This window comes from Sander vitreus, chromosome 8, assembly GCF_031162955.1.
Source record: "Sander vitreus isolate 19-12246 chromosome 8, sanVit1, whole genome shotgun sequence".
Lineage (NCBI taxonomy): Eukaryota > Metazoa > Chordata > Actinopteri > Perciformes > Percidae > Sander > Sander vitreus.
The window spans coordinates 34,764,154-34,776,252 of record NC_135862.1 but is presented as its reverse complement, the minus strand read 5'-3'; the positions used below and the strand labels follow the sequence as shown (position 1 = coordinate 34,776,252).

Here is a 12,099-nt window from a genome sequence, read left to right as displayed (position 1 = left end):
CACATGCGTTTTACTAAACATATAGAGTTAATAAAACTGAATAAACTCCGCTCTTCTTGGCCACAGGGTACATATACTTCGTCTGAATGAGCAGTCAAGTGACACGCTCTGTAGCCAATCAAACCACAAGGCCTGGTTTGAGCGATGGGATTACAACCAATAATGTTGCTGTGATAGTGTGAGTGACAGACGCTGTAGCTGTAGTGGGGGAAGGGGTCGCCGGCTGAAGTTGACGGAACCGCCATCTTGAAAAGTGCCCTCCGATGATCTACCTTTTCGCGCCTGTCAGAATCAGTTTTAAAAGCTTTATTTTCCTTTACGGAATTTCGTATTTTTTCAGTGTTCGTTTTGTTAAGGTCTGGGGCTAATGGCAAGATAAGCTACATGCTGGAGACTCGCCGTTTACCGCTGTCTATCGGTAGGTACACTAGGCAGCCCGTATGCACTTGGTTGGTGCTGAAGAGACGATTAACGTTAGCCAGCAGTCTTTACATAGCCGGCTAACGTTAGCTGGCTAGCAAGAGGCATACTTGGCCATCTTAACACTATGCTGTCAGACACTCTTGCTGTACCTCTAGCTAGGAAAGGGGTAACGTTAACATTCAACCGTGAAACCATAGCGTCAGCCAATTAGCATTAGTAGTTAGTCCCTGATAGCCCCATAGCTCACTGATCAAACTGGTCGACTCGAGGTAACGTTAACGTCAGTTTGTTCCTGATTTTAGGTGGCCAGGTTAGCTAACAGTAGCTAACGGTAGCTAGTGACGTTAGCCAGTTTGCCTGAGCCGGTGCGACTCTGTTGCGTCTGTTTTGGGCCCTGGTATGTAAATGCACTGACGTTACTGCAAACGTAGTGTTTCGACAGCAAAACGCAAATAACGTTAATCCGTGGTACCTTTAACGTGTTAGCTATATAAGTCAGGTAACACCTTCAATGATCAGATTTAGTTTCCCTTGCGTTCAAACCATATTTAGCTGGAATTAAAGCCTTTTCTGACGTTGATCGGTAAAATCATTGTATACAACAGGACCAGCCTGTTTTTTTCAGGGAGACAGACTTGGTTTGCGATTGGTGAAAAGCTGGAACATAGTGTAACTAATGTCATAATTTGCGGTTAATACTGCATTCTGAGACAAAACTGCGTCTTCAACTGGTTCAGTCTATTGGTTAATTAGAGACTATATATTATAACAAGGCTGTAGCAACTGATTGATTCAAGGAAGGACAGTGCTGTTGTCTTTCTATTTGGGCATGCGAACATGGCAACTAAACAGTCAAATGTATCTAGCTATACTGTCAGTAACGTTAATTAGATAGTCAGTGTTTGGAATCGATTTTGTTTGGCTCTGATGCACAGGGGTATCCCATCAGGCACTGTGTTATAACTGTAAACGTTTGTTTTCCAGACGTTGCCTAGAGTATTTTTTTTTTTAATTGTGTTTGACCTTTGGTATACCTCTGCTATTTTGTTGTATTCAGGGGCTAATGTTAAAGGGATACATTTTATTCATTGATTTAACGTTAGAGAGCCCAGAGTTTGTACGATTATGGATGTATTTTACAGTTGCACTACTTTTGCCAGTGGTGGACAGTTGTTGCTAAATTAATTGACACAGGCTGAAAATCAGAGAATAATAAATGTACCGACAGCTGGATAATAATACGATTTTCCTATTCTCAACACCAAATTTTAAAACTAAAACTGATTTGATATGAGGCTGCATTTGGGCTGCTGGCACACTGTGGGATCAGGTAGTGAGTAAAGCAAAAAACAGGTTTCTCTAGTAGAAATCTAGCTGTGTTAACTGGAATTCACTAAATCCCTAGCTCTAATTAAGGAATCTGCTTAGTGCATTGTCTGGAGAAGCTTAAAGGAACCCTATTATACTTGTTTTCAGGCTCAAACTTGCAATAAAGGCTACTTAACCAAAAACTACACAACTGGACAGTTTTCCAGCAAGAATGTGATACGACATTTTGGAGAAATTAACATCTGCAACCAAGATTACAGGTTTCCCTGACGTTGGCATGTAGCTACTGTACATGTAGCGGTGTATGTAATGTAAACACTGCAGTTGCGTGCCTGTAGCAGATAACCAGATGTAGAAAACCTTACGGTGCTCCGGGCCGAGAGTAGAACAAACAGTTGAAACCAGAGCAATCAGAACAGTGAAATCTGACATTTTGGCTCGCAGGGATCAATTTTTAATATATTTTCCTCGTTATTTGAAGCTTTGGCCACATTATAATATGAACATTCAGCATTGTAACATTATAGATATGACAGAAAATACCAAAAAGCAAAATAGGTCTCCTTTAACTGTGACTTAGGGCTGCACAATTAATTTAATATTAATTTTGATCACGATTTTTGCTTCCTACAATTAAATGAGCATGATAGACTGCACGGCCAAAATGATAATCCCGATTATTTTGATCAATATTGAGATCACAATTATTTAACACGATTTATTGATTGATTTTAGCGACAACATATTTATTTTGCACTTTTACAGTTAAATAAACAGAGCTCTGCTTTCACTTCCAGGTTGTGCTACATTCCTGTTAATCTAGAAATCTTTGCATTAAAATAAGAGTGGTCCTAATTCATTGAGCATCTCCAAGAAGCAAAATATATCAATAAATTGGGACAAAAAGGTACTAGCGCTTCGCCTTTTGCTCCAGACATTTGATCTTCGTTTTCCCCATCTGCGACTCTGGACTGCAGCTGCAACATTCAGGACAGTTTTTCGCTGCTGCTGCTGCAGGGTGGCGTGCAGAGGCATGATATCTCCATCGCCACCTGGTGGCTGGCTGCTAGTTTGGGAAGCGCTTGACTTGCTATGCAGCAGAGTTTTCTGTTAACTGAACACGCATTTTACACGTCGATATCACAGTCGATCATGTTTATTTAATTGTGGCAAGCCAAAATCACCATCGAGATTAATATTTGATTAATTATGCATCCCTAACTAGAGTGCATTATAGTGAAAGGTGTTTCTCATATTCTGTCTCTCTCATGGATGTAAATGTGGTGGACAAAATATTAGGAACACCTCAATATCATGCAGTCCACCACCACTGCAAACTACAACCTCAGTTATAAACATCTAGTAGACTAATACGTCTCGTACAGTGTCAATTCAAACTGGACAGTATTGTCTTTGTAAAGGCAGAATTTATGGCTGAGCTGTTGTACTAAATCACATTAGATTGTACAAGTGTACCTAATGTAGTGGCGATGAGTGTATATAGCTGATATTATTAGTCTCTGGACATCCCTAGAAAATAAATTAATAATCAATCTAAGGCACAACTACTGGTGTGAAATCAGGCTCTCCTTACTGGAGTGTAGAATGTGAAGAAATGGTTTTTTTGGTTGCGGTTTTCTTTTCCGCAATGTTCAAAAAGTGCAGTTTTTGTGCACGTTATAGGTTTACAAAGTGAAAAAGCCCAAAGTCCACCCCAAAGGGACTTCAGTACTGTCAGGACACGCCCTCATACTCTGCTTCTGACTGGCTAGTAGTCCTTACCTAGGTACTGTCAGGGCACGCCCTCATACTCTGCTTCTGACTGGCTAGTAGTCCTTACCTAGGTACTGTCAGGGCACGCCCTCATACTCTGCTTCTGACTGGCTAGTAGTCCTTACCTAGGTACTGTCAGGGCACGCCCTCATACTCTGCTTCTGACTGGCTAGTAGTCCTTACCTAGCTACTGTCAGGGCACGCCCTCATACTCTGCTCCTGACTGGCTAGTAGTCCTTACCTAGCTACTGTCAGGGCACGCCCTCATACTCTGCTCCTGACTGGCTAGTAGTCCTTACCTAGGTACTGTCAGGGCACGCCCTCATACTCTGCTCTGACTGGCTAGTAGTCCTTACCTAGCTACTGTCAGGGCACGCCCTCATACTCTGCTCCTGACTGGCTAGTAGTCCTTACCTAGGTACTGTCAGGGCACGCCCTCATACTCTGCTTCTGACTGGCTAGTAGTCCTTACCTAGCTACTGTCAGGGCACGCCCTCATACTCTGCTCCTGACTGGCTAGTAGTCCTACCTAGCTACTGTCAGGGCACGCCCTCATACTCTGCTTCTGACTGGCTAGTAGTCCTTACCTAGCTACTGTCAGGGCACGCCCTCATCTCTGCTCCTGACTGGCTAGTAGTCCTTACCTAGCTACTGTCAGGGCACGCCTCATACTCTGCTTCTGACTGGCTAGTAGTCCTTACCCTAGCTACTGTCAGGGCACGCCCTCATACTCTGCTCCTGACTGGCTAGTAGTCCTTACCTAGCTACTGTCAGGGACACGCCTCATACTCTGCTTCTGACTGGCTAGTAGTCCTTACCTAGCTACTGTCAGGGCACGCCCTCATACTCTGCTCCTGACTGGCTAGTAGTCCTTACCTGAGCTACTGTCAGAGCACGCCCTCATACTCTGCTTCTGACTGGCTAGTAGTCCTTACCTAGCTACTGTCAGGGCACGCCCTCATACTCTGCTTCTGACTGGCTAGTAGTCCTTACCTAGGTACTGCAGCATGTGCGACTCCCAACAAAGATGGAACAGAAGTGAGATGTCTCACTCTGTAGCTAAAACAGAGAGCTCAACACACAGGTTGAAAAGAGGAGCTGCAGCAACGTGCAGTACAACAAAAATATGGTGTTTTTTGAAAATTAAACCATGTAAACCTCTAAATACAATTATGAACCTGAAAATGAGCATAATATGAGCACTTTAATGCACATTTGATATTGTTTTCATGTTTACATAAGGCATTGACTAAGTTATTATTTTTATGTTTATGCAAACAGCAGTGCATAGTGCTGCAAATTTTATTTGTGGTTTTCAACATAAAACGAGAGGAAATCGTGATATGAGATTTTCACACCGTTTTGTCTCTAGAAGTTCTTACCCAGTATTTCCATTATAAAAATTAGGAACATTTCTATATTGCACTGTATGAACACTAAACAAAACCTTTCCCAAAAGGCATCAGGTCACAACAGTCTATAAGACTGAACAGCATCTCTTATGCAATGAAATCAGGTTTTTTCCATGCAGGATTCAAGTGGGTTTAAACTTGGCCTTAAGAAGGGATTTTCATGCTTCCCAGTGCCGTTATTTAAGCAGTCATAAATTGGTCATTGTGTATTGTAACAGTACTAGAAGTTTAGTATACCTGCATATAAAGGAGCTGCATCTCTGAATGTTGAGTTGATAAGGAGTACTGGGATTGTTGAACCGTAGAAACAGAAAACTGTCTTAACTGTGAGTACGTGTGAATGTGAGATTTGTGCCTTTTGAAACTACAAGTAATAATTAAAATGCCTATAATATCCACATGGAAAGCAGTGGAAAATTCCTGACATGTCTCCATCTGATTCTCACCTCACAGGTGTGTGCTGTTGAACTGCTGTATGTGTGCTGTTTGTCAGTCTGTCCATCACCGCTGTCTGCCTGCCTGTCTGTCCAGCTGGCTAGCCTGGAATGGGCCACAACTCCCAAAGACTAGAACACACCTCTTTTTAACCTGAGCTCCGCTGTCTGGACTCTAACACTCACAGGTAGGCAGAAGAAAGAGCTGTCAAATGATCCCTCAGTTAAATATTACTGAAGAAACGGATGCACCGTGGCGCTACCCCTAACTGACTGGTTAGTAGTGAATATGGGTCCACTGAAAGGTGTCCGATAAGAACCAAACAGTGTAACTTTCTCTTTCTCAAAGTGATGATCTTTTTCACAATTACAGGCATCTATTATATTCTGATAACCTCTGATGTAAGGCCTCATTTTTATTGATTTTAATGACGTGTGGTGTTGGTGACGTTTGCACAAATCTTTTAGAGCCAACATGTTTTGGAAATTCGACCTCCACACCACATCCCACATTGACACGCTGTTAGAGAAGGAGGATGTGACGCTGACGGAGGTGATGGATGAGGACGATGTCCTGCAGGAGTGCAAGGCCCAGAACCACAAACTGGTTGACTTTCTGCTGAGACCACAGTGCATGGAGGACCTGGTCACCTTCATCACACTGGAACCCAGTACTGATGTTGAGGAGAAGGTTAAATACAAGTAAGAGAAAAGGGTGCAAAGGATAACGGGGATCAAAATGAAGAATGTTTACTTTTACACCTGTGTATACACCTGTCTAGTCTAAGTCTATCTCTGCTGTGTTACAGAAGACAGAGGGACAGCTAATTAAATTATACAGTATACAACTTTTCATCAATTAGCTTTTAATGGATCACTGCAGTGCACAATAAAAGCATTTTGGTATCACAGAATGTTTGTCACAGTGTTGTAACCGTTGTGTTGGAAGAATCTAAGGAGCAGCTTTTGTTCTTATAGGTATCCCAACATATCATGTGAGCTGCTTACATCAGATGTTGGCCAGATCAATGACAGACTGGGAGAAGATGAAAAACTGCTGATGAAGCTGTATGGCTTCCTCCAGAATGAGCCGCCTCTCAACCCGCTCCTGGCCAGCTTCTTCTCCAAGGTTCTGTCCATTCTTATAGGACGCAAGCCTGAACAGGTAAGTTGGCGAGAACAGGGTGTTGTATCTGTGAACACGATGCAAGTTGTCGTCTGATATGATTTGTCCAGAAACAATACCAAAATGCAATAATCACCGGATAGTTTAGACCTAAACAAGGCAGTTTATCCTATTTAAGGTGTGTATGGTTTGCTTGTCTGTGTTTATAGATAGTGGAGTTTCTGCGGAAGCAGGAGGACTTTGTAGACTTGATGATCAAACACATCGGGACATCTGCCATCATGGACCTGCTGCTCAGAATGCTCACCTGCATCGAACCACAACAGCTACGACAGGACGTACTCAACGTGGGTAGCACGTAACACTTTCTCAGCTGTGCTAAAAATGATATCTCACATGTGTTTACTTATCACGCACAGTTTAAATTGAACCATTAAAAAGTAGCTAAAAGGTGATTCATTAACTAAAGTAGCTAATAGAACTAACGTGGAAACAACGGGGATTAGCGACAAAGTCGCTAAAACAAGGAAAGAGCTATGAGTGCTTTAGTGAACTAGTGTAGGTTTAAATGTAATGCAGATTATTAGCCGCTGTAATCAAGAATATGACATAAATAAATGTGTTGAGCTACAGAAGCGAGATGCTATCGGCAGCACAAAAATGATGTCACCTGGAAATGAGGCAATACGCTTACCACTGCACGCCAGCCAAGCAGGATGCAGGACAGCCAAGCCAGTGTTTAATGTAGCCAGCCTGTCAGACCGGTGTTCAGATAGCTTATCGGCCATCTCCAGTAACCACAATTGGACCATTTAAAAATATAAGTGATCACCCAAGCCTAGTTGCTACTGGTTTTCAAACTGGAAAAACAGTGGCGGCGTTTTAGAAAATGTTTCAAGGCGTTTTCTAAAAGATTAACCTTAAAGTGTTTCTAAAAACAATTTTAGGGAGAAAGACACTTCATGGTTACAAAGTCATGCTTTATTTGTATTTAACTACCTAGTCTGGCTGGGTTAGTCAGGTCTTAATAGATGTTGTCTAACATAAAATCTCGTTACAACAGCTGAGGTTGCATTATTTAGGCTGGTTTTGCAAGGCTAGCTTCACAAACCATGCTACATGGGTATCTACTCAGTTTGCACGCACTCAAGTTTGCAATATGCATTTGTTGGCCAATTCAAAACTAAGTTCTTGTTTGCTGCTTTCTGAAGATGGTTTGGCATCATGAATTTTGGGCAGCAGAGGACTATAAACTCAAAAACTGTGGATTTGTAAAAGTGTATTCCTTCTTATTTCCTTCTTATATAAGCCAGAGAAGTCAATTGAATTGGTAAACCCTTTTACTCCATATTCGAGGTCTTGTTCTCTTGGTATTCCTCCTTCAGGGTTCATACGTTTTGAAAAAACCTGGAAAATGTATGGAATTAAAAAAAAATGCAAATTCCAGGCCTGGAAAGGTTTTGGAAACATAAAAGACCCAGAAAGTTTTTGAAAAGTCATGGAATTTCTTTTTTTAACACAGCATAATATGTGATTAATAAAATGTATTTCACGTCGTCTTAACCTCAACGTTCTATTCGGGGCGCGATATTACAAATCCCACTATGAACCACATAAATTGTCATTCATTTTATTGTTAAACCTCCGAGGGGAAACTTTAACACAGTTTTTTTATTCTTATTGTATAATGTCGACTGACATTTTCAGGAATACATAGTCATAGAAATTTGCCGAAAAGTATTGGTTAAAATGTGTATGAACCCTGCTCCTTATATTGTGTGCTGTCCTGACCACCTCTGCTCTCTGTCCTCTTTCAGTGGCTGAATGAGGAGAAGGTGATTCAGAGACTGGTGGACATGGTACAACCATCTCAAGATGAGGATGTGAGTTTCACACACACTTCACTGTTTCTTCTATCAAGCATCACAATATGTATAGAGTCCATTTTATATTATTAGACATCAAGATGAATACTAATGTTTATTTATTCAAGAATATTAGGACTTTGATTGGATTATTTAAATATGCTAAATTTCAAGTGAATCAGATTAAAAAAACACAGATTTATGGTCTCTTGTCTTCTTTTTTTTTTTTCTCCAACTTTCTTGACTCAGAGACACTCCAATGCCTCCCAGTCACTGTGTGAGATCATCAGACTGAGCAGAGACCAGATGTTCCAGGTCCAGGGCTCCTCAGAGCCCGACCCACTTCTGGCCACACTTGAAAAGTATGTATTCATTTATCTTACAGTCGTTATTCACTTTATTAAATATTCCTTAGGTTCTAATTACTGTACCCATGACTTTCATGTATATCAGTTATTTAGCCTTTATTTGCTCACCATTTTTTGCTTTTGTTCAATTTATTTTGTACAGTGTGTAATAATACATTTATTCTAACAATTGCTATTGTAATTTTTACAAATAGGCTATAGAAAACAGACTCTGTCCTACAAACCTGACAAGTGACTATGCAGTCTTCTTTCCCTTCATCTTTATGTCTGTTCTCCTCAGGCAGGAGACCGTGGAGCAGCTGCTGTCAAATATCTTCGACAAGGAAAAGAATGAATCAGCAATTGTCAGTGTTATCCAGATCCTCCTCACATTGTTTGAGACAAGGAGACCAGCGTACGTCCTGTGGCCTCTGCCACTCTTGATATTTTGATTTGACATTGGGTATATATAGTAAATGAAGAGAGTGTTGGAGAATGTGAAATCAGGAAAAACCATAAAACAGTCCTTCCAGAAAAATGCAGAATTTTTTTGTGATTGTTGCGGGCAAAAATCCTTGATTATGCGGCACGTTTTCTTAAAAAATGTGATGGAATATGCGGGATATCTATGCAATTTTATGCGATGAAATTGTGGGAACTTGCAAAAACTGCGGTTTCATCGCGGGGTTTGCAGCTTTTCGATGACGTTCACGTCGCATAATTACATCACTTCATAACGTTCCCATGGCAACGGGGAAATGGCTGCTCTTGTGTGAAGTAAACGCAACATTTTTCAGCTGTCTGCTAAGATATATGTGACTTTTTTGCAATGAAAATGCGGGGATTATGAAATCATGCAAGCCCCAAAATAAATATGCAGACTTTGGCTGATTATGCATTGAATTATGCGATCGCATAGTCGCGTTTTTCTGGAGGGACTGATAAAATAAAAGTGACTGACGTTGAGAAATCAATTGCTGAGCTCTGGGAACACAGCAACAACGCTACAACAAAGTCTGATAGAAACATGAACAGTCAGATGGTCAAAACGGGTTGTAAACAAGCCTAAGGCCACCATGCAGGTTGCAAAACGCCAGTCCTCCTATTCATTTGAATGTGGGTAATGTGTTTAGGCTGCTTCGCTAGGGTCTGCAGGGGATGCCGGAAAAAAACGTTGCAGCCCTGCGGCGAAAAGCCTGACGTCAAGCTGTCACGTAACTAGGGTTGGGTATTGTTTGGGTTTTTTCGATACCGGTGCTAAAAGGAGCACGAAACAACAGTCGGCAACATTTAAGAACGGCTTGTTTATTGCTAAGGCCATATGGTCAAAATGAAATGATTTATGAAAAATGTAATAATAACTTGTCTTATAACGATAACTTATTTCACAAGTAAGTTGCTGGTAAACGACAAAAACCTGAATAGGCAATTCTGTGGCATGTGTTCACATCACCACCAAATAGTTATGAACAAGTAAATACAAGTTCACGTTTTAAATAAAACTACATTTTTATGTCTACCCACCTCCATTATCGCCGTAAATGTTCCTACTACTTTGATGGCAGTTAAGGAAAACCCTGTATGTATGTAGATATATGCTTCATTATCAGATCCCTAACCCATAATTATTCTCCCAATCTGTAACTTTAGACACAGCCCAAAAGACTTGGCACTACTCCATTGTGTTTGGGGAGCCAGTTAATCAGGTTATGACTTTTTATGTTGTAGGTTTGAGGGTCATATGGACTGCCCCCCTGGAATGTCCCACCCATCATTCTCAGTCAACCACAGCATCCTGGAGGCTGTGAGACCCCGACTCAAAGACTTTCACCAGCTGCTACTGGAACCCCCAAAGGTAGAAACCACACAGACAGCAGTAAGCAGTTCTAAAATAACAACTTGTAGATTAAAGTTACAAGGTTTCGGTCTGCATGGGACAATTTAATCCTATTAGGCCAACCCAGTATCAGCTGTTTTCAGTTTAGTTTGAATTGGTATGTTTAAAACCTTTCTTAGAAAGCAGCTGAAGATGACAGATGGTCCAGTCACAGAATCAGTATGTGACAAATATACCACATACTATAAGTATTCAGTAATTAGTATGGATGTGTCCCAGTCGGTTGTGTGTATATATTGAGCAGTGTTTATTTTCCACTAACAGGCGAATGTGATGAAGACAACGTGGGGGGTGCTGGACCCTCCTGTGGGCAACACCAGGCTCAATGTGGTCAGACTGGTTGCCAGCCTGTTGCAGAGCAACACACACAGCATCAACACAGAACTCATTAACCTCAACACACTGGGAGTCATACTAGTGAGTAGTATCGTGTTTTTGGTATTTGTTCCCTAGCAGAAACCAGGGGAAAACGAAACAAAGACGACTGATTTAAAAAAATATAAGAAAGAAAGCGGGAGAAAAATGCCGGGAGGTGGGTTTGCTTACCAAGTTAGCAGGTCCTCGGTCAAGGCCTCGCACAGCTCCATCTTGATACTTCATTCAGGTTTTTGATGGGTCCACAAGAAACAAAAAGATGGTCTCTGACGTGAGTTCATGGGCTAGTGGAATGGTGTGTTTGGAAAAGTGTCTCTGTGCTGTGTTCAATGACTGCAGATTCCAACAAAAAAACCCTACTGCTTCTGGCAGTTACATCTTTATCACACACAGCTTAACCACACCCCAACCATCTCTCAAATAACACCAGTCCAAAAAGAAAAGAAGAGGGAAACGAGGAACTATAACCACTAACTGGCCACCTGCTGGTTAGCTAACGTTAGCCTGTTAATATCACCCAACATATTTTCCTGCTGCGCAGGTTACAGAAAATGAGCCAAATAAAGTTGTCAACAGTGTGACGAGCGTGTGAATAAAATAAATTTGATCACAAAAGAGAGAGCATGTAAATTAAACCAGTTGTTGCATTTTACTAATTTAGTGGCCGTTCAGCTGGCTAGATAGCTAGCGTGCTTAGGAGCTCAGTTGTCATTCAAGCACCAACCATATTATATTTTACAGTATATGAATAGTTTGTTTGTCACTCTGACTACAAATATCAGAAACAAATCAGCTGTGTAAAATGTTACTTTAACTGATGGGAAGAGAGAAATAACTGAATTTTTTTCTTTAGTAATCTGTTAAAGCAAAGTATCAGTATTAGACTATCCAAACCATTCACTAATGTCTCTCTATTTTATAATTGTTTTGTTTTGCTCCACAGGATATGTATTTCAAATACATCTGGAACAACTTCCTTCACATTCAAGTGGAGATCTGCACAGCCATGATTCTGGCTATGCCCCCGGCCCCCACTGACATCCAGCCAGACACAGAGCAGGAAAATGCGAGGGAGAGCATCCTCATCAAACATGTAAGATTAGAGTACTAAAGAGTAA

At 41.2% G+C, this 12,099-nt stretch overlaps 1 protein-coding gene across 8 annotated transcripts in view; it reads left to right on the top strand.

Moving 5' to 3' along the window:
- The first annotated feature begins 201 nt into the window (after positions 1-201).
- Positions 202-12,099, top strand: part of ppp6r3 (protein phosphatase 6, regulatory subunit 3) — a 29,552-nt gene continuing 17,654 nt past the window's right edge. For 4 of the 8 annotated variants that reach the window (XM_078257940.1, XM_078257936.1, XM_078257935.1 and 1 more), the window contains exons 1-11: positions 202-418; positions 5,391-5,559; positions 5,840-6,073; positions 6,350-6,536; positions 6,707-6,844; positions 8,315-8,380; positions 8,612-8,724; positions 9,011-9,124; positions 10,438-10,585; positions 10,871-11,023; positions 11,925-12,074. In XM_078257940.1, coding sequence (XP_078114066.1) covers positions 5,847-6,073; positions 6,350-6,536; positions 6,707-6,844; positions 8,315-8,380; positions 8,612-8,724; positions 9,011-9,124; positions 10,438-10,585; positions 10,871-11,023; positions 11,925-12,074 — 1,296 coding nt within the window. In that variant the 5' untranslated portion in view covers positions 202-418; positions 5,391-5,559; positions 5,840-5,846. The remainder of the gene's footprint in view (positions 419-5,390; positions 5,560-5,839; positions 6,074-6,349; positions 6,537-6,706; positions 6,845-8,314; positions 8,381-8,611; positions 8,725-9,010; positions 9,125-10,437; positions 10,586-10,870; positions 11,024-11,924; positions 12,075-12,099) is intronic. The other 4 variants (XM_078257941.1, XM_078257939.1, XM_078257937.1 and 1 more) reach the window with 2 other exon arrangements.